Consider the following 26,883-nt stretch of genomic DNA (forward strand, 5'->3'; position numbering starts at 1 on the left):
GAGAGAACTCAACAGTGCGTGATCAGAGTTCTGTGTATTAAGAACATAAGAACAGCCCTACTGGATCAGACCAAAGGTCCATCTAGCCCAGTATCCTGTCTCCTGACAGTGGCCAGTGCCAGGTGCCCCAGAGGGAATGAACAGAACAGATAATCATCAAGTGATCTATCCCCTGTTGCTCATTCCCAGCTTCTGGCAAACAGAGGCTGGGGCACCATTCCTGCCCATCCTGGCTAATAGCCATTGATGGACTTATCCTCCATGAACTTATCTAGTTCTTTTTTGAACCCTGTTATAGTCTTGGCCTTCACAACATCCTCTGGCAAGGAGTTCCACAGGTTGACTGGGCGTTGTGTGAAGAAAAACTTCCTTTTATTTGTTTTAAACCTGCTGCCTAATAATTTCATTTGGTGACCCCTAGTTCTTGTGTTATGAAAAGTAGTGAACAACACTTCCTTATCTACTTTCTCCACACCAGTTATTACTTTATAGATCTCAATCATATGTCCCCTTAGTCATCCCTTGTCCAAGCTGAAAATTCCCAGTCTTATTAATCTCTCCTCATACAGAAGCCTTTCCATACCCCTAATCCTTTTTGGTGCCCTTTTCTGAACCTTTTCCAATTCCAATACATCTTTTTTGAGATGGGGAGACCACATCTGCACACAGTATTCAAGATTTGAATGGATTTATACCATGGATTTATATAGAGGCAACATGATATTTTCTCTCCTATTATCTAGCCCTTGCTTAATTATTCCCAGCATTCTGTTTGCTTTTTTGACTACCGCTGCATATTGAGTGGATATTTTCAGAGAACCATCCACAATGACTCCAAGGTCTCTTTCTTGGGCGGTAACAGCTAATTTAGACCCCCATCATTTTATATGTATAGCTGGGATTATGCTTTCCAATGTGCATTACTTTGCATTTATCAACATTAAATTTCATCTGCCATTTTGTTGCCCAGTCACCCAGTTTTGAGAGATCCTCTTGTAGCTCTTTGCAGTCTGCCTGGGTCTTAACTATCTTTAGTAATTTTCTATCATCTGCAAATTTCGCCACCTCACTGTTTACCCCTTTTTCCAGATCATTTATGAATAGGCTGAATAGGACTGGTCCCAGAACAGGCCCCTAGGGGACACCACTCTTTACCTCTCTCTATTCTGAAAACTGACCGTTTATACCTACCCTTTGTTTCCTGGCTTTTAACCAGTTACCAATCCACAAGAGCACCTTCCCTCTTATCCCGTGGCAGCTTACTTTGCATAAGAGCCTTTGGTGAGGGACCTTGTCAAAGGCATTCTGAAAATCTAAGTACACTATATCCACTGGATCCCCTTGGTCCACATGCTTGTTGACCCCTTGGAAGAATTCTGGGAGATTGGCGAGGCATGACTTCCCTTTACTAAAACCATGTTGACCCTTCCTCAACAAATTATGTTCATATATACATCTGACAATATTGTTCTTTATTATAGTTTCAACCAGTTTGCCCAGTACTGAAGTCAGGCTTACAGGCCTGTAATTGCCGGGATCACCTCTGGAACCCTTTTTAAAAATTGGTGTCACATTAGCTATCCACAAGTAATCTAGTACAGAAGCTGATTTAAATGATATGTAACAGACTACAGTTAGTAGTTCTGCAATTTCACATTTGAGTTCCTTCAGAACGCTTGGGAGAATACCATTTGGTCCTGGTGACTTACTGCTGTTTAATTTATCAATTTGTTCCAAAACCTCCTCTAATGATACCTCAATCTGGGACAGTTCCTCAGATCGGTCATCTAAAAAGAATGGCTCAGATTTGGGAATCTCCCTCACATCCTCAGCCGTGAAGACAGATGCAAAGAATTCATTTAGTTTCTCCGCAATGGCCTTATCGTCCTTAAGTGCTCCTTTAGCACCTCGATTGTCCAGTGGCCCCACTGGTTGTTTAGCAGGCTTCCTGCTTCTGATGTACTTAAAAAAAAATTGCTATTACTTTTTGAGTCTTTGGCTAACTGTTCCTCAAATTCTTTTTTGGCCTTCCTAACTGTATTTTTATACTTCACTTGCCAGTGTTTATACTCCTTTCTATTTTCCTCACTAGGATTTAACTTCCACTTTTTAAAAGGATGCCTTTTTGCCTCTCACTGCTTCTTTTACTTTGTTGTTTAGCCATGGTGGCCCTTTTTTGGTTCTCGTACTATGTTTTTTTAATTTGGGGTATATATTTTAGTTGAGCCTCTATTATGGTGTCTTTAAAAAGTTTCCATGCAACCTGCAGAGATTTCACTTTTGGCACTGTACCCTTTAATTTCTGTTTAACTAACCGCCTCACTTTTGTGTAGTTCCCCTTTCTGAAATTAAATGCTACAAGTGTTGGTCTGCTGTGGTGTTTTTCCTGCCACAGGGATATTAAATTTGATTATATTATGGTCCAGCTATCTTCACCTTGTGTAACATCTTATGTAACATGCTTTTGCTATTCTTCACACCATAGCATAAGATAAGGACAAAACAACAGCATTTAACTCTGAATTACTTTATTTTTACTGGTTTGAAACTGCAAGCTTAGGGTTCTTTTTGTAGGCCATGCATATGGAAGTTTAATGGGGATCTGATACACAGATTCGGATATGCTGTACTGGAATTTTACCCCATTGTTATTTTCAACGTATCTTTTGTATCTCAATATATTTACCACAGTGAAACATACAGGTTAGCAGAAACTGCTGTTCAACTGCTAACTGCAAACCTCATCCTCTTCTACAGTGAAAAGGTATACCTTTTGTATCCAGTAATAATTTTATTTGCAGTGAAGCAACTGCAGTAGGAAGATTACCATGACAATTACACTGTGGTAGATCAGAGGCTCTCTACAGTTTGTCCGCTGTACTGAACTATGTATAAAGTATAATATTCTCACAATAATCACCTTCTCTGTTGTGATTTACTGCCAATGTATTATATTAGCACCTGAATCATTAACCGTCCAAATAACATTTCTAGTTGTCAGGGATGCTATACGTACTTCAAAATCACAGAGCAGATCCTGGAAGGCAGTTGAATTTGGAATAATGGAGGTTTCATGCCCACTATCCACAGTTCCCACCAAGGAAAAGGTCAAATGTAGTATATGGCTGTTCAAAAGGGAGCGCTTCTTCTTTAGCAACATTGCCAGTAACTGGAAAAAAAAATTAGCAGCACATGAACATTCTTTCTAAGCCTTTGTTCCTGTCAATAATCCATATTACAAACATTTTGCAGACAAAGAAAATATGAATCCTATCAGAGCACAACGGATCCAGCAGAGGAATGTGGACACAGTAAATCCACTTTAACAAAAGGGAGCTTTTATAAAATGTAGGAGCAATAAACTTGCTATAACCTTGTAAGCTTGAAGGGTGTGATGAAAAAGCAGGGAGATGGAATTGGGATCAACTGGAAAAAGGCAAGCACGTTGAGCTGGAGGGATATTTCCCTGCTCCTAAACGATCTAATATTCTTTACCACTGGCTGCGGCACACGTCTAGCGCTGCACTGAATTTGCACTGCTGTAACCAGTACCACCTCAGACAAAAGGTCTCCAAAAACATTGGTGTAATATGGCAAGTGAAAGGCCATTTCATGGCAAAAGCAAGGAGGGCTTTTCAAATCTGAAGTCTGAGTATTAGGAAGGGAATAACAAGGGATTCAAAGGCAAGTTACAGAAGTGCTTTATATCCAAAATCTGAACAGTCCTGAATTCTAACTTTTAGTGACCCTAATCTAGTAATCCCATAAAACTGATCATATGCTTTTTCTGTGGTCCTAGGATTGCCATTTTAAAAAAAAGTATCTCTGAATTATGGTTCTTTATTAATCCCCAGCAAAACACTAGGTCAGATCATCAATAGAGACTTTTTATATCCAGAAGTTTTTAAAAACATAATGGCAGATTTAATTATTACTATGCTATCAATAGCTCTAAAACCTTGATATTCTGGGTGTTGTGCCCAGTGAGCAGAAATGGACTACTGAGCTGGATTGTATTAAATGTGTAAGATCCGTTACAATATTTGAAAGCAAACTAGAAAGTACAATACTGAAACAGCAGTCTTTTCTCTTGGGGCAGCCTTTTGGGAAAAGGCCACCCTAAAAAAGTGTTAAAATAATGTTAAATGTCTTTTTTAAACCCATCAAAACTGAAGATAGCTTGAATGAAAACTCGCACTTAGCCCTCAACTCAACAATTGAGGCTAAGTATTGGCAGGATCTTATGTGATCAAATAGATTCTATAGGAACAACAGGACATCATTATTTGAAGATAGGGTGAATGCCTTAATAAAATATCTGGGAATTACTTCTAATTCAACAACACCCAAGGACTTCAATGATGACTTTGAAATGGGCTGGTACACAGTACTATGACGTCCTAGCACAAGCTGCCATCTTGTACTCCAGAACTTCCAGTTACTATAAGGCAAGCAACTTTCTCTTCAAGTGCTGTTCCCTATGCATATTCCACTGTGGGTGATTGACAAGCAGTACTCAAATACGAGGTGTGTGCGAGATTGTAGATGGCAGAGCTGAACAAAGAACTGCTGTTCCAAAAGATGCATTAGTAGAGGAGTCTTGTACAAAGACATAGTGTTTCACAAACGTGTGAACTGAGCTCCACGTAGCTGCCTTACAAATATCAAGTAAAGGCACCTTATGAAGCAATACCACAGGTGTTGCTTGCCTTTTTGTGGAATGAGCTCTTACCCCATAAGGGAGAGGAAGACTAGACAGCTGACAGAGCAAAATCCAGTCCAAGAAAATTTCAAAATTCTTTAACAGGATATAGCCTGACCCGTGACCCTTTCTGCTTTGTCAACAAATAGTCTATGGGACTTCCTGATTGTTTTTGTTCTCTCAAAGTAAAAGGCTAAGGCTTATCCAACATCAAAGGAATGGAACCTCCTTTCTTATGAGGATGTGTGAGGTTTTGGGACGAACACAGGTAAGGAGACAGTCTGGTTCAGGTGAAACTCAGATGACTCTGGGGGTGAATTTGGCGTGTAAACGTAATGAAACCTTGTCCTAATGGAACACAGTGTAAGGAAAATCCATCATCAGCACCCCAAGCTCACCAACCCTCCTGGTTGAGGTGATAGCTACGAGTAATGTGACCTTCATGGATAGGAGAGATATGGAGCAAGAAGCTAATGGTTCAAAAGGAGGCTTAGTGAGTACTGAGAGAACAAAGTTCAAGTCTTATTAAGAAGTAGGCTTTTTTAAGAGGCCAAAATTTACTAATTAGGCCTTTTCAGAGTCTGCTATTCAGAGGATGTGCGAAGATCTAATAGCTCTATGAAGGCACATGGTATACACTGATTGCTGCCAAGGGGACCCATAAGGAACTGACAAACAAACCTGGTGTCTTCAAGGATGAGAAATGTTCTTAATCCTAAAGCATAAGGTGGTAAAAATAAATTAATTAAAACCTACCTTGCTTTTTGTACAGGAATCATAAAAATTACAAGACAGACATATTTTACTATCAGTTTCATTAAAACAAAAATAAAGTCCAGAATGAGAAGACGTTTCTGGAAAAGCACACCCACATAGAGAAATGCTTGCACTTGGCTAGGCAGCAATTCCTAGTGGAATCCTTCCATTAGAAAGAATAATCTGTACAGCTCAAGAACATGATTGCTCTAAGGACAATCCTCATCCAAAAACCAGGCTCAGATGTGGTAGCCAAGGGTTGGGATGCCTGATATCTTGCTACTCCCCTGAGTCAGTAGATTGGGAAACGTAAAAATGATGATCGGTGCCGGAGATGACATGTGTAGGAGATTCAGGTACCAAAACTGTCTGGCCCTGCTGGATCATGCACAAAATCTGAAGCAGGAGCGGAAATGGAGGGAAGGAATAGTTCAGATGATCTGACCATGGAGAAGTAGAGCATCACCCTATGAGTGGTGACCCAGAGCTCTTCTGGAACAATGTATGTTGCACTTAATGTTTATTTGGGAGGTGAACAGATCCCTGGTAGGGGTTCCCCATAGATTGAAGCCACACTTGTAGACAATGAAGGGGGAGTGCTACAAACTCTTGGCAATTAAGCTCTTAGCATGATGGAATTTAAGGATGTCCCAATGAAGTCCAAGACCATATTTATATTATTCAACTGGTAGTAAGATTAAAACAGCTATTGATACTAAATATAATAAATAAAAAGCAATTTTTAGGTGCATTGAAATGTAAGAGTGCCAAGTTACATGGAAATTCAATCTACCTGCTCTGCTATGTCTGACTTTTTAAGTACCTGATAACCTTTGATTCTTTCCATTTCTTTGCTGGCTAGTGGGTTGCTCTTTACGACACACACCAAGGCCTTCACAGCTGCATACAGTCCTTCTACATCGGATGCCATGGCTACCAAACCCAGAATAGCAGCAGCTCCACCAATGTATTGTAATGTAGTGGCAACAGGCTTTGGGACAAATGTTCTTACTCCTATGCATAAGGTGGTAAAAATATAATAATTAAAACCTACCTCACTTTTTGTACAGGAATAATAAAAATTACAAGACAGACATATTCTACTATCAGTTTCATTAAAACAAAAATAAAGTTGATGAATTCTATTAAGCCCATAAAAAGGAAGAGGAAGAATTGTGTTTAAGTTATTTAATTGGCTTAATGAAAGCATAGGTACTGTGGAAAGTCATTGTGATGTTTATATTTTTTAATGGTAGAAATTAAACAAAGAAAACATGTTAATAAACTAAATAACCTGTATTAATACAATAAAATAATGTAGACAATCTTTATTTGATGGATACTTAATCATATCCACCTTCTAGACCTTTGTTCTTATATACTGTAAATCAAAAATATTTAATGCAGTAAACACACATTAACATCAAAATATCTCACCCAAATATCCTATCAGAGCTGCACCGATGGTGCGTGCAGGTCCATTCAGATGTCCTGCTGAGTTGTGCAGTAGCTTCACTGGTGTGGCATTCTCATGAGAAGAAACAGCCAGCTGAACAAAATACCATGAAAGAGAGTGATTGAGTCAGAAGATTTTTGCTACTGTTGAAAATGATGTTGTGCCTCTACGACAGTATCCTGCAACATTTGGGCAAACCTTATGGAATTAAGTTAAACCTTTTTGAATCACGTTTAATACCTTTAAGGGCCCATTGTATTGAAAATGCAAATGTTTGCATACTACTGTGGGACTGTATAGAACTTCTTTAGGAGCAAGAAGGATTAATGCAATCTCTGGGAGATATTAGGTATTTTAAAGCATTTTTGGGGACACTATGTGTGAACTGGATTTCCTAGGAAATATTTAGGAATGAGGGGAATGCAACTGATCTACTTCAAAATCCACTCTTTGGAAGCCATGCCCTGAGGGACAAAAAACCTATTGTTTACTGATTACCTGCTCCTGGAAACTCCAGATCAAACACCCCTGAACTGAATAAAGATTGGACTACTAACTTTTTGTGTGTGCTAGTTCTCAGCTGAGACTGTTCTGAACTAGTGAAACAAAACAGACCTCTTTGCGGGAGGGGAGAGGTGAATCTCTGGTAAACTTATTAGCAAGTATGTAGGTTCTTTTATTGCTTTTAATAATTTTTTTTGTACTGTTTATACCTTCAGAATAAATATGTTTGTATAGGAAGTGCTGTGTGACACTTTATAACTGATGTCAATTACACTGTGTATCATCCCTGAAAGGAGAAGCAAGCAGGCCTGTTTACATAGATGGTCTTTTGCTGTGATTCAGGGAACCGTGCAGCCTGGAAATGTTACAGTCAGAAGAGAGAGAGACACAGGTCTCCTTCCAAGAAAGGCAACGGCTGGGGACTTGGGTCTCTAATAGTGGGTGCGCTTCCTGGATTACTGAGGGGCAATACAGATGCAGCTGCCCTGAACTGTGACAGATGTGACAATTTCTCTCTCTTTCATGGTAAAGAATGGATAAGGTTTAAAAATAAAATTAACTTTCAAATAACCCAAAGGGGCCACTGAGATAACTTATCACAGAAGTTGGACAAGACCTAGGATTTCCACTGACCCTATTTCTATGAAACAAATTACAACACTTAGAAATGGTGGTCCCATCAGTAATCAATTCAGTGACAGGTTAAAAAAATTAAATTAGCTAAGATCATCATTTGTTAGACCGACTATCAGTTTTACAAATCAGAGTAAAAATTAGAGACATCATCTTGCTCCAAGTAAAGGAAATTAGTCAAAACTGCAGTTGCCCCCATGACATTAACTTAGAACCTTCAAACATTTATGCACATGAGGGTTAGTGGAACAACACACATTTGCACATTCAGAAGATCGGGCCATTAGTAATGTTTACTTTCATTACTATCAACTTTGTTGTTCTACAGTATGACCCTAAATATTTTCATTGGGAATTACAACGAGCATCTGCAACAAAGGGAAAAAAGGAATAAAACAGTCATTAGTAATTCTAAATGGAGAGGATCATCTAAGATCATCATCCCATAAAATGGTTCAGTCCAGTTTAAAAAACTTACCTAAGAGAAAAATGAAGTCAGAGAACATTTTTAGTAAATAGGACCCAGATCCACAAAGGTATTTAGACACTTAACTTCCACAGATTTCAATGGAAATTAGGAGCCTAAATACCTTTGTGAATCTGGGCCTAGGTGATTGCTATCACAGCAGCATAGAGCCCAAATGTCAGACAGAATTAAAAACAAAAATTAACAGTGAAAATATATAGAATTATAAGTCTGAGACCATTTTTAACCTAGCAAAATTTTGAAGTCAATACCATGTATTTTCTAACATACCTGTTTGGCAATAGCTTTACTATCCAATTTGTTGTAAACTTTCCTTATTCTTGCCACTGTAAGTGAAGAAACTGAGAGTGCATATAAACCAAAAGAGACTTTCTCCTCTGGTACCAAAGATACTGGAGATGGGCTGACTCCTTCCGATTTAGAATCTTTACCTTTAAGATAAGAAAAACTTATTTTAAAACCAGAACTATTTTTCTTTAGAAAATTTTAAAAGTAAAATTGCAATACACTTTACACTAGAGATATGCCTCCAATAATAAATTCAGTGGCTATGAATAACCTTTCTAAAGATAGAGTTAACATCCAACAGCGCTATATAAACTCCTACTGTACATACAAGAAGTCATAGAACTTGCCCCTATTATTAAAAACATGTTTATTTTCCTTCCTATTCAAAGGTAAATATATCAATCCTTAATGGCCAGTCTGCTGTCTGTGACCAACAATACAACTTCTGGCTTCCCCCTCCTCATTCAGTCAAGATGGGCACCAAATCAGGCTGTTTCCCCCATTTCTTTCTGACCTGAAAGAGAGCTGTTAAGACCACCCCACTTACCTTGCTAAGAAGGCAAGTCTGTTATGAAAGCCTGATCTTAGAAAAATCACTAGAACAGGAATATGCACTGCTGTGATCAAGCCATGGAAACCAAATTAGCCAGTAAACAGCAATATTATTTGCTTATCTGTGGCTTGGTTTGCGACAACATGACAGTACCTCTGCTAAGAGAAACACTCTAGGAAAAGAGAATGAGATCCAAGGCTGAATTAGAAGAGGGAGCTGAAGGCCCAGAGGAAGTCAGAAGAGCAAAAATGACCTCTGACTCATTTATCCACTGCCCTGGAAGGGGATGCTTCTTACAAAGTTCTGCTCCACTCCTGCGTGGTAGAGCTGCATCTGCAATACCTAGTGAAAAAGTGCAGTGCAAATCCTGTTCACTTAATGTCTCCTCTCTCTGGGTCAGGAAGTGTCTAGGGCTCCACTGGAGCAGGCTCTAAAACTAACCTGACAGGGAATTCCCGTGGCCTCCTAAGCCTCCTGGATACCAGACTTGATCTTTTGTTCATGACATATTTTGATGCCTGGAGGTCTTTCCTTTAACCCACCAAGACAGTGAATAGAAGACTATTTCCCTGAAGATTTCTAATCTACGTGTATCTTGAGGACCCTTCTGGGGTCCAGACTGCACCAGGTTTTTCTCTTTATGGCTTCAGACTGGGACAGAAACTTAGAAAGAAGGCATCCTGGTTAGCTGAAAGAGGGACAGGACTATTGGCAAAATATATGATGGGCAAATGACCTACAGCAGTGCTTCTCAAGCTATCTGATGTGGGGAACTGGCAAATTTTTTTTCCCAATGTGAGCGCAGACCAGTAGCCGATTGCTCACAGACCGGCACCGGTCCACGGACGACCACTTTGAGTAGCACTGACCTACAGAGACCAGTTTATCTCTCTGCAAGACCCAACATAGAGGATTTCAGGAAAACAGAGAGCTCTCCTGTTTTCCTAGGTAAAGGATTTGGCCTCCAACAACTAGCCTCAGGGAGAAAAATGCAAATCTGCCAGGAGGGCGGGCTGAAGGCAGTTTGATACAGGTTCAGACTACCCAGAGGCACTGGGAAGTTAACCAGATTGAGGGCAGAAAAAGGCACCTACCCTTCAGGAAATCTGATACCAAGGAAGAAGGCCCCACAGTTGTACAATCTACCAAACCCCTTACAGTGCTTAGCACAGCTCACAGTAAAGGAACAAGTGGCTAGGCCTTTGACAAAAACATTCTAGCCTGCCTACCTGGATAGAAAAAAAAAAAATCTTTGCCTTCCATCACATGGAAAAACTCAGCTTGTACAGGAAGAAAGTGAAAGTGGTCACTTTTTCATGGGTGCAGCACAACCTAAAACACCCCAATGAAGAAACTTAGCTTCAGTGAGACGGGAGAAGAGACTCAGGAGTCCTGGGTCTGAGTCATCACTGGACCCTACTGAATAAGCTCTTTGCATAAGAGCATAGGGATGTTTACTTCTTGCACCAGCAGGTCCATGTGCCAACCCTGCCTTGGTCACTTTTGGCAACTAGATTTTAAGAAGTCTTGTGCTGAGCAGTTTTCTTTAGGACTCACCACATAAGCAGGAGGACTGTGATCTAGAGAAAAGATTAATGGAATAGCAAATGGATCCAGAGCTAGAGTTATTGGGTCTGGATACCTGCTGCCAGGAAAAGGAGCACTTGACACTGAATTTTGTTGTGAACAGGTCTATAACAAGGATTCCTCAAATCTTGGGAACTGGATGGAAAGCCTCTAAGATGAGCTTCTTTCCTCTTTGACTGAGTTTTGTCCTCAGCTCCAGACACCACTTCAAATGCTGTCTCTGTTCCAACTTTTGGGACAGCCTTTGGGATCACGTGAGAGATTCTTTCGTCCTTCAGGAAAGCTCTGTGGTTAGTTTTGTCTGTCACAGCTCATTTCACCCACTGCCTTACTCCTCTGAGATAATGGAGGTTTTTCTCAGTGACAGCAGAAAAATGTTAAGGTCCCTGTGGGAAAAAACTACTGTAAGAAGCAGCACGCTTGATTTTTTCTGTTGGTTTTTCATTTTTTCTTTAGCCTTTTGTGCTTGAGAGTTCTGTGACTATTAGAGGTAGCCATGGAAATTTCCTTCCTGCATGTTGCTTTCAGTGAGGTAGGAATCTGAATGCAGAGGCAAAAGAGGGAGCTCTACAAAGTAGAAAAATCCTGAATGATGGCTGTTCATCATCCTGCCAGAGCAAATGAGGAGGAACACACTGTCTGAGCTGTTCCAGACAGAGCTATTCAACATGTTTCTGAAATCAAGTGACCATGTTTTCCGATCACCACACCATCACCACATTCTATTTCCAAAAAGAACTCAAAAAATGGTTACAATACCAATGTAACCATTACTCTCCTTTGTTTGCAATAAACCGGTAATAATTTTGTATGCACTACATTTTGTCCAGTGTAATTTTATTCTCCGTTGAACTATGTTTAGGCACCATAAGCAATTACATTTCAATATAACTTTGTTTAAATCAGTGGATCAATTAAAAGAATGATGATATTCTATATTGATGCTGGAGACCAATAATTTATTCACAGTCCATATGTTAAAACAATAATTATGAGGTAATTCTGAGCTCTTAAGAGTTTGGTTCATAGTAACCCCTTTTCCTATGAGTTGCTGGGCCTTCACCTTTCTCAAACAGTAAGTAAATGGGGGGCTTTCATTGTTCGTAGGGTAGATTCGGGATTAAAAAAGATCCAAAAACATAATCCTCCCTAAAATCATTTACAACAAATGTATTTGTACTTACATGGGATGTACACTGCTTGAAAGCTTCCAACATAATTTGGTCCCAACTCATAAATGGTGCTAACACTTGAAAGAGGCAAGACTTCCTCTACGAAATGCGTTGGTCCCAGACGCCAAACCAGGGAGGAGATCTGGCGTTGGGCAGGTGGTGTGCCAGTATAGGCATAAACTGTGCTGACTACGGGTGGATTAGTAGAACCTGACCCGCCTGGGGTACTGTGAACATAGTGAAGCTGTAAAAGAGAAACAAGTGACAAAGCTGTTAGGAGGAGTACAAAGCTGTCACAAAAAGAAAGTAAATAACTTGAAAATTTAGAAGTGTTTAATGTGTTCAAATAGATATGTAAAACTTTAACTAGTTAATCCTCATGAGATAATTTTGCCTATGCTGCTAAAGGGAAATTGAAACACAGAAGTTAAGTAACTTGCACAAGATTACTGACTTTGTGGCAGGGCCGTGCTCGCTCGCGCTGGAACACTTTTCATAGTGGGGGTGCTGAAAGCCAGTGAAACTGCAAAGGCCTCTTTTTACCTTGCTCCCCCAGTTACCTCTGTCCGCACTCCCTCTCCCACCCCCTGGAACTGCGGCTGGGAGCACGGTTGTGGCTCTAGGAGGGGGGATGCAGACAGGAGTAAGGGGGCCAAGGCTGGAACCACAGCTGGGGGCAGGCGTGGAGCCCCGGGTGAGGGGCTGGCGGGAGCAGAGCCTCGGGGCCGGAGGAAGCTGAGCCCTGCGTAAAACCTGGGGGTGCTGCAGCACCCGCCTCCCCTCCCATAGTTCCAGCACCTATGGCCATGCTATGTCCCATAACCAAGCTCTTTCTAAAAGAGTTTTAAAGAACACAAGTAACTCCTAACATTTGGCTTATTTTGAAGTTGTTACGCACTGATAGAGAAGTTACTCTAGATTCATTGTTTTATTTACTGGCTCTTTTATCGCTCTCATCGCCATTTTATCTTTGTACCTTTAGTCTAAAAAACAGAAACAAAAAAACAACGAAAGCCTAACATGCCAGATGAAATCACTAGAACACAAAATTACAGTTAATATTTCTGATATAACCATATTTTATACTCTAGTGATCCCTGCACTTATTCTTTAAAAATGAAAGATAACAGCAATGGTAGTTCACACCACTGATCATGCTGATGCACAAATAAGCAAGGTTATTTCATTCCAGTGACAGGGAAACAGAAATAAGTTTGCCTTTCTGATCTAAGGAATAAACACTGCCCCATATACAGTAAGTGCAACCACTAAACAGGTACTTCCCAATATACAGTACAAAGGGTTTTTTTTAAATATATGGAACAAAGTCTGCAACAATGGTCTCCAAATTTGTATACTAAATGAAATTTAATGCTACAATTTGCTATAGACCCTTGAGGTCTTTACATAAAATCCTTAAAGTAAGGACTGCCATTATCAACCAATTTCCTGCTCATATTCATCATTGTAGCTTCATGCAAAACTCTGGCATTTACATTAAAGGAAAATAGAACTGCTTAGAAGATAAACAGATTCTGTAGCACACAAACATACGTCTACAATTATACCCTGGAAGTTTCATCAGGCTCTGGGAAAGAAAAACATTTTTGGAAGACTGCCCTTTTACAATGGTTCCAAAGCTTTTTTGCACATTTTCTCTTTTCAGTAACATGATAGAGAGCTCTTTCAATTCTGCTTCTTTCAAATTTTGTATCAGGAATATTTTGCTTCACACCATTATAGCATTCATATAAATCCAATCTGGAAGGCTTAAAGAAGCTGAAATGTTGATCTCTCACTTCATGGAAGAATCTAAACAAGAGATTTGTTCTAGTGCCATGCAACTAAGCTCTCCATTACTTAAACAACACAAAAACTGCCATCTTTTATTTTATACAAATTAACTAGATTCATACAGCTGGAAAAAAACATCTTAAATGAGAAAAGTGGGTTACGCTTACATGAACATAGACAAATCATCAGATTAAAAAAGGGTAATAATTTGTATGAAATACTGAGGTTCATCAAAACTATTATATTCCTCATTTTGCAGGATTAGTACAGAGTGTCAGACATATGTTTATAGTTAAAACATTGTTTCACCTGTAGCGTTTTAGGTCTATTAGAAGGAATGTCATCTTTTCCTCAATACCGATCCAGTTCCCTTGAGGCCCAATCCTGCCCAGTGTTGAGTTCCCTCCAGTCCCAATGACTTCAGTACGAAGTGAAGAACTTTTAGTACACCTTGCAGGATCAAACCCTCACTGATATTTGCTACTCTGTCTTAGGCTTCATAGTTTAGTCACTTGGGTATCAAATTCCTGACCTGTACAATTAAGCATTCCTCACCCCTCAATAAAAAATAATGTAAGGACTGCTTATTGCAATCCTTCTATTTAAATTGCCTAATGCTTTCCATTATAAATACTCCTCCCGAATACACCACACCCCGAACCCAACATATGGCCCCACTGGGTCATTCCCACCGTTGAAGATACCACATGGGCAAAGTCTCCCAGAAGGAAAGGCAAGAGTGGGCCAAGCTCCCCCCATTAAACTTCAGACCCAGGGCATAGCCTCAACAACCCACTCCCTCCCTGGGGTAACAGCCTTCTGCGGTCTAATGTAGTTAGTCCAATAGTTTAAGATATGCTGCAGTTCTGAAGGTTCAGGATTCAAATCCTATCAAAACGAATGATGGCCCCCATTGTTCTTACAAAGCACATAATAGATTTTGCTTTTTACCTCTTTCCTTTTAATAGTAGCAGGACTGAATCAAGATTGAGTAATGAAGGAGGATGTTTGTAGAACCCCCTGCTTCATTTGTTACAGATGGTGTGTATAAAGAATGATGCAGGGAACTTAGAAAAAGTCTTCTCTATTTGGAAGCAATGATGCTCCATTGCCATGGGCATAAGTAAAATACATCAGTATAATGTAAAAGAAAATATATAAGCCTACTGGAACAACACAAGGTAAAATGTAAAGTTTTTACTCCACCTTCACAGTATTAACAAGCAGTCCATCAAGGTAAAGTGCAGCTGTACTGTTTTTCAGCATGCCTCTACTCATCACCAGAACAAGATGATGCCACTGGCCTTCCACTATGAGGTCACCACAGCGAAATCGAGCACAACAAGGGAGAATCTCATAGAAGGATGATTCTTCACTGAAGTCATCAACTAAAAAGAAAGGACTATTAATAGGAAATGGTGGCTATCATAACAGTCTACGCCTCTATTTCCTTGACTTTACATTAAAATACTATAAATCAATAAATTAAGGTTGACATTTCAGAAAGCAAATATATTTCAAGGCAACCAAAAACCCAATAAAAAGTTACATGATCTGAGTAAATCAAATATTCCTTTACTTTCAATTAAAATGGAAAGAGTGAACACAGAATTTTTCAAGTTTACTTTGAGCATGTATTTTCAGAGTCTGATAGTATAAATTCCCTTACAGAGTTGAAGAGAAATTGGTATAGCATTATTAGTTTTAACAGTTTCTGCACTTATGCTTCTTTACTTTTTATCCAAGAAAATCCTAAGGGCACTGATTAATTTTTTTGACTTCATTTCTCTTATTGTTCCTACCTGCTTTGAAATAGTAACTTGAAGCCCTATCTCCCTGCGGCAATATTTTTCTTCACTTTCATTGTGGAAGTACATAAATGACACAAAATGATGTACTATCAAGACTCTAGTACTTTCTGTATGAGTACTAAGGGTGGAGTTTTCAAAATTGCTCAACATTGTCCCAGCTCAAATCCCACTGAAGTCAAGAGGAGTTTTACCACTGACTAGTGGGAAGAGAAGTAGGAAAGCAATTTTGAAAATCCCACCCTAATTAATCTTATGCAAATTTATTAGGAAGGACCATCATTAAAAACTTTACAAGAGATGGATTAACTAGTGACCAAGTCATATAAAGGTGGGACACAGATGAGGAGTTTTCATAAGGTCATAGGGAACTTTGACCTGTGATATTGGTTCTCTCAGAAATGTTGATGATGTTTTAGTGAGTTTTTTTTCTTTTTCAACTACTGTACAGAGGAAAAAGGAACTGCCAAATTAAAAAACCCTCAATTTTGAGAAACCTTGAAATAACAGTTCATTAATCTTTCATGAGATTCAGAAAGAAAATAGTATAAATCAGAACATTAAGGCCACTGGAAAAGTACAAAATTTGGAAAAATTTCCTGAATAGTTTTTGCTTCAATCTGGAAATTGTCTTAAAATCTGAGACTTTTTCAATGCAAATTTGCCAAGTATAAATGAAAATAATAAGTTAGTTGTATCAATTTTATTTAAAACTATAAAATAATTACTTAAAATTCCATATAAATATTATGTAATCAATCTTCAAAATGTCTGTGTAACATAGATGAGACTTATTATCTCCAATTTATATCTGGGGAGCCAGTGAGTATAAAGTAATTTGCCAAAATTAACACTGCAATTTAGTGTTTTAGCAGGACCAGAACTATACTGTGCTCTTTCCTAGTTCTTAACTCTTCAAAAAGAACTGCTGATTTCATTTTCAAAACATTGAATGTGCTTTACTTTAACTGTAACATTGCTCATTTTGTGTAACAAGCATTTTAAATTTAATTTTGGAAGGCATGAACAATTCCCAAGACCCAATTACACTAGCTTCTTATGCAGTCACTGCTTCAAGCTCTATTTTAGATCTAGAGGGGGGAAAAAACCTTGAAGATTCATGTACCAGGGAACAACTTAAAAGAAACTGAGTTCTCTCAGCCTTCCTTTCATCTTTGTCTATTCAGGCAAGAACCCACTCACTTCTCACCTTAGTGACAGCATCTGGGGAAAACTCTGATTTCCTTATAGATTTCAAGAAAAAGAAGGACAAAACCCAGGTGACCCAGAAATAACTTGTAAACACACACCATCTTTTTCAAACTTGTTTCTCACAAGCCAAACACTTCAGGGGTACATAATTCTTGATTACGAAAAGAATCCTCAAGTAAACACTTTGATCCAAAATACCATCACCACTTTCAAAACTGGAACCTCTGGCAGGCTTGTTATATCAGTTCTTAGGTACTTATTTCCTTCATACTTTACAACACCAACTAGCCAATCATCAGAAAATGGTAGGGTGACACTTTACCAGAGCAGATTTTCCCAGCCAATTAAACAACAGTGTTTGTAACTGGTCAAAAAGCTTCAGGTCTTCCCTGAAAATGCCTTTTCAAATCCAGTACTTCTTGGAAGAGTGAGAAACATACCACTTGAAGCTTGAAATGTTCAAGTTTGGCTTACATACAGGCAAAAGCAATTATACAAATTTATCAAGATATATTTCTCCCCCAAGAAGAAGAGTCTACAGTCTCACAAACAGAGGTATAAAACAATACTTGTGCGATTGAAGAATTTTAGAACCCACTGTGTTATGGCTATTAAGTTTTTCATTTTTATTTCTTGAACTTCTGACATTTGTAACAATATGAATATAACATTAATGTAAAAAAAGAGGAATACTACAAAGTATGATCTGCTCAACTTTCTACAAGTAATTCAGATCATGAAAGTGCTTAATGCATGCAGCTCCAATGGGAATAATATAAGTTTTTAGTAACTAGCTGAATTTACTTTGTGTCCATAGTCTGGATTACCTGTTGATATTGTTTCAAGCCCACTTAAAAGACAATCACATTGTTAGACCTACCTGAGAACAATCAACCCTTTCATAGCATCTGAGTTCAATGCTAAAAGGATACCTTTTAACCTACTTTTGAACCATTAACCTCTACTACACATTTACAGCCTTGAAAGTTGTCCCTTTTAAGTTTAATCATCTCTCCTAGAAGACTAGGAATTTACAAGCATTATTGGCTCAATCTTCACATAAGTTCTAAAGAATTCTACATTAACACACATTTAATCTTCTTACTCAAGGTAATTTCTAGTTTTCATATAAATTAAGTTTGAAATTAGGTTGAAAACTTTCTTTGCAGAATCTTTAGACCTTTGCTATTCCCCTACACTTGGTTTAATTAGAGCATGTTTTTCAAGATAGTTAAAATTAGAGGAAAATATAATAGCAGCTTCCATATCTAATAATGCTACTTTTTAAAAGTTATGAAGAGTATCAATACAGACAGCTAACTCTAATTATTCAGATGCCTATCATTACCCTTACACCCCCAGTCACAGACAGTGCATGAGGCCACATGCCCTCTGCAGGCACTTCTGTAGAATGACTGTAACATTAAGACTGGAGGTAAATGGTTGATCTCTTCCAAATGGCCAGAAAACATTGGCATAGCCAAGATGAAAGGTTCCCCCACTCACCCCGCTCTCCTTCTGGTAATAGCTCACCTTACCTGATCACTCCCATTACAGTGTGTATGGTAACACCCATTGCTCCATGTTCTCTGTGTATATAAATCTCCCCACTGTATTTTCCACTGAATGCATCCAATGAAGTGAGCTGTAGCTCACAAAAGCTTATGCTCAAATAAATTTGTTAGTCTCTAAGGTGCCACAAGCACTCCTTTTCTTTTTTTATATATATAACCTTTGTATGTCTTGTTAGCTTTTTTAGAGTAATGGTAGTAAGGTTTGCATTTCTGACCCACAGCATGAAGTCTGAAGTGAACATATTAGTTAATTTAGGAGCAGAAAGACTTTCAAAAATGGTGAGGTTCTCCTCCCTGAAATCTGTACCCCGAAGTTGGTGGTCATTTTATTTACATGCACACACCAACTTCTCAAAGATACCCTTAAAAATTCACAGAGAAACAGAAGTGTGCTTTGCATTTCATTTGTTGCAAAAGTCATTTAGAGAAAGAAATATTTCAGTGAAAATTCCATCAGCTGCAATACCTAGACATCAACTTAACTATTCTCATACCTCCATAATACTATCAAAAATATGAGAACACAGCACACCTCTTACCATAGTTTTGAAGCAGTTCTTCTTTAGTTGAAACAATTAGTGATCGGTCTTTTGCTGAGAGGATAATGGCAAGGCATACATAGTGCTGCTCTGAAGAGTTTGCTCGTCGCACAACAGTAAATAGTCTGACTGGATGGTTATTAGGAGGTGTGCTAAAATGCTCAATGCAAAACCAAGTTGAATAGCTTAAACCAGATGGTGGAGGAAAAAACCTTTCCCCTAAAACAAAAAAACAAAATTTGATTATAGTTGTAGCAGCAATAGTTAAGGTTGCACAAGCATTTCCATTCTGAAGTTCCTTTTTGCAGTTGCTTATAAGCTTTCGCTTTCTGGGCTGACATTTTACAAGTCTGCTCTCTGGCTGAGGGTAACACACACACACACACACACACACAGCTAGCTATTTTTGAGAATAAGGAAAGGGAAAAGAGCTCACTTTTCCAGTTTATAAACCCCCCCCCCCCCAACACTCAGTGTCAGTTCTTCGGAAAAAATAATTGAAATTTGACAGGCTCACAGTCCTTAGGCACTTTCAGTGTCACAGTGAACTTTGTTTTGATTTGACAGGGCTATAATTATTACAAAAAAAAAAAATTACAATTCATCCACAGGTGGGAAACTTTTAATTATGAGACTGCTGTACAAAAAAAAATTGTAAAAGGACAAGGCTATAGTGTGCTTGAATGTGTATGGAATTTGGTGACTCATGCCTCAAAGGGCCTATCTGTATGAGGTTTACCTCATTTCATTTGATCTCTTAAAGTTCACATTGAATGAGGCAGTTCTTTAAAGCAAGTCCTTTAATCAGGGAAAAGAAGAGAATTTAAGTGCTGTCTACTAAACAGTTCTATATTATAGATGTGCATTCTTAACTTTGTCACATGCAGTTATCTATCGCCACAGGATTCTTGATTCATTCAGGTTGGACAGTATTCTGTCAGTGAATGTTAGGGGTACCTCACGACTAAGACAGGAGTCTTATGAATCCGTTTCCCACTCTGGGCTAACTCTGTAATTACAATAGTGTAGATTGTAGTACATCTAGTGAAATGAAGTCAATGAACTAACTCAATTTAAGCGGTGCAACACAGCAGAATTGAGCTGTAAGTGTACCAACCGTATGATGTACAATGAAGGCCTGTGCTAACTGCCACTGAAGTCAATAGGAGTCTTTCCATGGACTACAATGAAAATTGAATCAGGGCTCACATGTGACAGAGGTCTACTCCTTAAAAAGGGAAGACCAAAATAATACATGTTTCAACATCTGTTTTATTTCAGTACCATTTATTCTATGCACTGAGGGAGGCTGGGATCCTGAATAAATAACAGTATTGTGACGATGCAACAATGATTATTGCATAAACAATTAGGTTTGTATGTGTGACCTAAATTATAGCACTTCCTGAATTTTGGTTGTTTAACACTGCAATCTTAATGTTCTCTTAACATGTGTCTTCTGAAGGAATAAATTTGACTGTGTCGTGTTCAGATATACACACACACACACACCACAGTACATTTGTATCACATACATTCCTTTTACACAGTTCAACCTTCTGCTGAAAAATCTTTCACTGTAAAACATTTCTACGTTTTCTATTTGTTTTTGCTGATGCAGTAGAAAGCAATAGAAAAGTATATAAATAAGATATAAGAAGAGCTCTAGACTATTTGAGAGGGGCGAATACATTCTGCTATCGCTTTGTGGTTAACAGAGCAATACAGCAGTCCTAAATAGTACAGTCATTAATATATAATATTGTAAACAGCTGTATGTACTTACCAGTTCCAATTCCACTGACTACAGCACCATCAACAAGACCTGTTGTGACAGCATTATTTGTAGGTGCATTGTGGGGAGCCAAACTTGGCAAGAATAGACAGCTGTTAAAACAAATAAAAGATCTCTACATCAGTGTTTGTGACAGCCAAATATCAATGCAATTTTCCAATCTCTATTTTATACATAAACAAAATCTAACCTGGAAAAAGGTACTGTAACATGCCCACACCGTACTTGAATTCACTTGCTTACACAGAAAATACAAAATAATGTATTACCCCTTAATTTTCTTTCCAGGACTGACCTCTCCTCAAGATATTTTGTCAGTGTCTGTCTTACTGTAAATACCAGAGGCAGTGGACACTGATCCATGAAGCTCTAGGGCCTCTATCCAATGGCCATTGGAAGATACTGCAGTCAGTCATAACTCCCCACAGCCTTTCGGACTGGTAATTTGTATTGAGAGCTGTGTCAGCTAAAGAATCAGAGGGATTCAGGATATCACCCTAAATTCTTATTAGATTTAATATAAACACCTTCAACACTCTTATTTTGTTATATTCCACTATATCTACCTAAACAACTTACACTGTATATGGCAGATACCTGGAGCACCTTTGTGCCAAAGTATACTTCTGAAGGGAAGTGAAAGTCAAGTCTATAGTGCTTTAAAAAGAACTGTTAATGGACGAACAGACAGCAGTTTTACAGATTTCCTCTGTGGTGGCTCACAACATTTCTCAGGATGCCACTATGGAATGTGTTGAGTGTTCCCTGATCCTTTAAAGTAACCAGTTTATCTACAGATAAGTATGCTTTAGAGATGCATCTGGCTAACGAGCTGTGGAGGATTTATATGCGTTCAGGCCCAAGTATTTAGGATGGTAGGAAAGGAATAAAGTATTTTCCTAGACTGGCTAGTTTTGATAAGATGTATTTCCACTGCTCTTCCCACATCTAGCATGTGCTGTGTTTCTTCTTTCAATTGTTGAGGCCTTGGGCAAAGTGAGGGAAGACTGATTACCTCTGAAATAAGGAAGAGTTTATACTTTGGTGACTGTAGTGAGGTGGTGTGGTCCCCACCGCCCTGGAGAGGGACGAGCCCCGGCTAACTTCTTTACAGTGACAAACGACTTTGGAGTCCAAATAGCTACTGTGTCCTCGGGTAAAACAGAATAAGGCTCATGTCTTTCAAGAACAGAAATTTATGAAAAGAAAAGGAGTACTTGTGGCACCTTAGAGACTAACCAATTTATTTGAGCATGAGCTTTCGTGAGCTACAGCTCACTTCATCGGATGCATACCGTGGAAAACACTGCAGTTTCCACGGTATGCATCCGATGAAGTGAGCTGTAGCTCACGAAAGCTCATGCTCAAATAAATTGGTTAGTCTCTAAGGTGCCACAAGTACTCCTTTTCTTTTTGCAAAGACAGACTAACACAGCTGTTACTCTGAAACCAGAAATTTATGACACTCTTTTTGCTGGTGTGATTACTACCAGGAAGCACATCTTCATGGAGAGGAATTACAGGGAATTAGATTCCACTGGTTGAAAAGGATTGCATGTGAGAGCATGTAGGCAGATCCCAAGAAGGGAAGATAGAACTACCTTGCTGGTTGAGCTTGTCATGCTGCCCTAAGAAACCTTCAATATAATGAGGTCACCGAAGAGAGAAACAAGCCAAGCCTGCATTTATGACACTGCTTATCTTAAAGATCAGCAATATGATGGTAGGTGGGTGGTAATCTTAAACCAGGTCTAAACAGTTTGGTGAAGAATACAGAAAAGCTGGAATACCTGTCCTTTTGTGGTGGTGATCATTTGATATTAGTAAGATAATTGTACCAGAACAGTTGCATATGTTGAGGCCAGGAAAGATGCTATCTAATTTTGTTCAGAACTTGATACCCAGTAGCCAAGCTTTTCAGTTCAGGTAATCTATGTCTGGAGGCAGGAGCAAGGCCTGGGATAAGAGATCCTGCCTACTGAGAAGGTGAACAAAGACCTCTGTAATAGCTCCACTTGGTTTGAGTAGCATGGTCTCTTTGGCAAATTCTTTGTGAAGGAGAATGATCAACACACACCCGTCCCTTTCTAACCTTCTGAATCACTCTTCTTAATGGTGGAGAGTGAAAGTGTAGACAAACTGTATTAGGACATCTGTGAGCCAGGCCATCTGTCTCCAATAATCCCAGTTCTGCTTCCCTGACCTGAGGAAAAGTAGTTTCACGTTTGGGTTTTGACTTGATGCAAATAGGTCTAGCTAGGGTAGCTCTCTGGATATCAATTGAAAAATTCTTGGTTCAGAAACATTTTCAAGTTGTCCACCTGCTGATGACATATCAAGTCTGCTTTTGTGTTCTGGTTTCCCTTTATATGGATTGCCTTGGTGCAAGTTAGGTGATCTTCTGCCTGCAAGAGAATCAGCATCTTGTTGACCTTTACACTTGAACTTTGGGTGACCCATCAGTGGTTTAATATGTTATGGCTATTGTCATAAATATGAAGGGAAGAGTAACCACCTTTCTGCATACAGAACTATAAAATCCCTCCTGGCCACAGGCAAAACCCCTTCACCTGTAAAGAGTTAAGAAGCTAAGATAACTTCGCTGGCATCTGACCAAAATGACCAATGAGGAGACAAGATACTTTCAAAGCTGGAGTCAGGGGGAAACAAGGGTCTGTCTGTCTGTGTGATGCTTTTGCCGGGAACGGATCAGGAATGCAGCTCAGAACTCCTGTAAAAAGTTAGTAAGCAATCTAGCGAGAAATATGTTAGATTTTCTTTTGTTTAATGGCTGGTGAAATAGCTGTGCTGAATGGAATGTATATTCCTGTTTTCGTGTCTTTTTATAACTTAAGGTTTTGCCTAGAGGGATTCTCTATGTTTTGAATCTGATTACCCTGTAAGGTATTTACCATCCTGATTTTACAGAGGTGATTCTTTTATCTTTTCTTTAATTAAAATTCTTCTTTTAAGAACCTGATTGCTTTTTCCTTGTTCTTAAGATCCAAGGGTTTGGGCCTGTGTTCACCTATGCAAATTGGTGAGGATTTTTATCAAGCCTTCCCCAGGAAAGGGGGTGTATGGCTTGGGGGGATATTTTAGGAGGAAGACGTCTCCCAGTGGGCTCTTTCCCTGTTCTTTGTTTAACACACTTCGTGGTGGAAGCATAGGGTTCAAGGACAAGGCAAAGTCTGTACCTTAGGGGGTCTTTCAGGCAGGTCCCCACATCTGTACCCTAGAGTTCAGAGTGGGGAAGGAACCTTGACAGAACCCATTCCCCAATCTGAGCTTCCCTCTGGCTTTCTGAATTCAAGTATTACCCCTGAAATAAGAAAGTTTTCCCTTTTCTTTTGTTTGACAAAAAGGTAAAGGAGCTACCCCTCTTGTCTGAAAGTCTCTAGTCCTTTCTGAGAGCAGCTTGTCCATGTAACTAGAAACCTTCTTGTCAAGCTTCTGCCCAAATAGAATTCCACCTGAGGAATTTGAGATAATGGATTTTCTTTGAATAATTATCCAGGGTTTCATTCAGAGTTGTCTGACTTGAGATCACCGGGCAGTATTTTTAAGCCTAAATTAGCTGACATGGATCTCACTGCCAGCCAAGTGGAGTCTACCAGAAAAGCAGAAGATAGATATTTTCCTTAGAAATTACTTGAATTCATTCATAGTGGTTTTGAAGGGGTCTGGTTCTTCACAGGACAAATATGAAAAATGATTTTAAATGTCAATCTTTTAAAAAGCAATCTAAGAGAAATGTTTTTAAAAGAAAATTGCTGAATATTATAGCACCACATCTTAATCTTCCAAGCACTCATATAAAAACACTAGCTGATCCTCACAAACAGTCCCACTTACTAGATGGGAAAACGGCGTCAAGGAGGTTAAGTGACTGAACAAAGGGTACAGAGGGAGTTAAGTCCTCTACACGGATCACACCTCTAATTACTGAAATCAAATTGTTCTACAATGATTTGCACTTACTGGGTCAATTTCCTTTTAAATGTTGCTGCTTCAAAACAATTTTAGTTCTATTTCTACTTTGCCTATAATTCTCTATTCTACAACTCTCAACCAAATCCTTCCAGGTTTCAGGGTAGTTTAGGATAATTTTAGGGACCCAGGCTTCATTTGAATCCTGGCAGCTGGACTCTTTGTGCTAGTATATGCTTGTATTTCTTCTTTATTTGAAAAGATCCCATCATGCACATGTAAAAGATCATCTAAGTAAGTAGTATTATCAGTGGCATTCACACTTCCACAGGTAACAAAAAGTGCTTCAAATTCATTAGTTGAATTCAGTATCCTTTGTCCGACGGCATTAAGTATGTAGTTCTTTCTATAGATCAACTGTTTTTGTTTTTCAAACTGCTCATTAAAAATTGCACACATTTCTTTGAAAGAAAAAAGGAATAAGATATTATTCTTTGCAATACACTATTTGAAAGTGTGGCAAGACCTTACCCAAATCCTTCAAGAGACGTGTCAAATTCAATAAATGCTGGAGTAACTGACGATCCGTGAAGTCTGATATCATGTGGGGTCGTCATGGAGACCAAACACTTAACCCTGGTCAGGGGCACTGTGCTTCCTTCTGCTGGCTTTAGCAGGCTCCTGCTTATGCGGTAGTGGTTATCTTCATGCAAGCTGAACACGCTGTCAGAACCCAGACCCTCCATTGATGTGACCATACTACCTACAATAGAAGCCAAAAAAAAAAAAATAAACATATTGGTAGAAAAAAGCATTTTTTCAGGCCCTTATTTATTTATACACTTTTCATGCCCCTTTAACTGCAGTATGGGTGCTTAATATTTATCAACTCCTCTGTGACTAGCATTACCCTCATTTTAAAGATGCTAAACTAAACAAAGAGATTAAATGTCTTGCTCAAGGTCATCAGAAAGTTTGTGACAGAGATGTGACAGATCTCATAAGTCCCTGTCCAAACCCTCAGCCCCAAGTGCCCCTTTCCTTCTCTCAGATTTTGTTGAAACAGACTTCCTGATGCTCCTGTTCTGTACTCAGATTTCTTTTGGGTACTGAAAACAAAATGCAATTTTATTTTAAGATTGAGTGAATGAAAAGATAGTATTTTTCAAAGCTTCTTGAAGTCTTTTCTGAATAAAGTAAGTAACATACTGCTAAAATAAGTCAAATACATTTTCTCACTGTACAGTGTACAATAATTACTAACCAGTAGTTTTTCAAATTATACCAAGATGACAAACTGAAGTTTTTACTACTACTAGAGTTACTTGTGTTAGTCTCTTGAAAATTTTTAGATTATGCATGTGCCTGTCATCCAACAATGCCTAGCACATGCTACCCAAGACAAATTTAAAGTATGCTAATGATGTAGACTATGTTGAGAATGAATTGATACGGAATAACATTCTCTTTTATATTTCATGTATCATCTAGGATTCATCAGATAAATAATTTTCAGCAGAGATAGGGAAGTTATAAATGCCATTTTACAAAGCACTGGTAAAACCTCATCCGGAATACTGTGTATAATTCTGCTCACCCTCTTTCAAGAAAGATTAATTGAAATTGGAACCAGTGCTGAGAGACTACTAGAATGATCAGTGGAATGGAGAGCCCCTCTTTTGAGAGGAGGATAAAGGAGTTTGGTTTGTTTCACCTTCCAAAATGAAGGCTGAGAGGGGATAGGATTGCTTTCTATAAATACAACAAAGAGGTAAACATTAGGGAGGGAGAAGAGCTATTTCAGATAAAGGATAATGTTGGCAGAAGAACAAATGGGTATAAATTTGCTATGAATAAATTTCAGATGGAAATTAGAAGAAGCTCTCTAACCATCAGAGGAGTGAGGTTTTGGAACAGCTTCCCATGAGAAGTAGTGGGGGCAAACAACCTAACTACATTTAAAATGGAGCTTGATACATTTATGAATGGATAATATGATGCAGGGCCTGAAATGGGGATGGGGGGGAAGGGAGCAGAGAGAAAAGTGGACTCAATGAGTCAAGATGTCCCTTCCAGTCCTATATTAGTATGTC

At 38.8% G+C, this 26,883-nt stretch overlaps 1 protein-coding gene across 3 annotated transcripts in view; it reads right to left on the reverse strand.

Annotated features, from left to right (window-relative positions):
• Window positions 1–26,883, reverse strand: part of WDFY3 (WD repeat and FYVE domain containing 3) — a 229,319-nt gene that overhangs the window by 102,634 nt on the left and 99,802 nt on the right. For all 3 annotated transcript variants that reach the window (XM_077814992.1, XM_077814993.1, XM_077814991.1), the window contains exons 16-24: window positions 25,322–25,553; window positions 20,852–20,952; window positions 19,066–19,284; window positions 15,139–15,320; window positions 12,151–12,382; window positions 8,809–8,969; window positions 6,896–7,007; window positions 6,282–6,472; window positions 3,017–3,169 (exon numbers count right to left, since the gene is read on the reverse strand). In XM_077814992.1, coding sequence (XP_077671118.1) covers window positions 3,017–3,169; window positions 6,282–6,472; window positions 6,896–7,007; window positions 8,809–8,969; window positions 12,151–12,382; window positions 15,139–15,320; window positions 19,066–19,284; window positions 20,852–20,952; window positions 25,322–25,553 — 1,583 coding nt within the window. The remainder of the gene's footprint in view (window positions 1–3,016; window positions 3,170–6,281; window positions 6,473–6,895; window positions 7,008–8,808; window positions 8,970–12,150; window positions 12,383–15,138; window positions 15,321–19,065; window positions 19,285–20,851; window positions 20,953–25,321; window positions 25,554–26,883) is intronic.

This window comes from Eretmochelys imbricata, chromosome 4 (assembly GCF_965152235.1).
Source record: "Eretmochelys imbricata isolate rEreImb1 chromosome 4, rEreImb1.hap1, whole genome shotgun sequence".
NCBI classification, from domain to species: domain Eukaryota; kingdom Metazoa; phylum Chordata; order Testudines; family Cheloniidae; genus Eretmochelys; species Eretmochelys imbricata.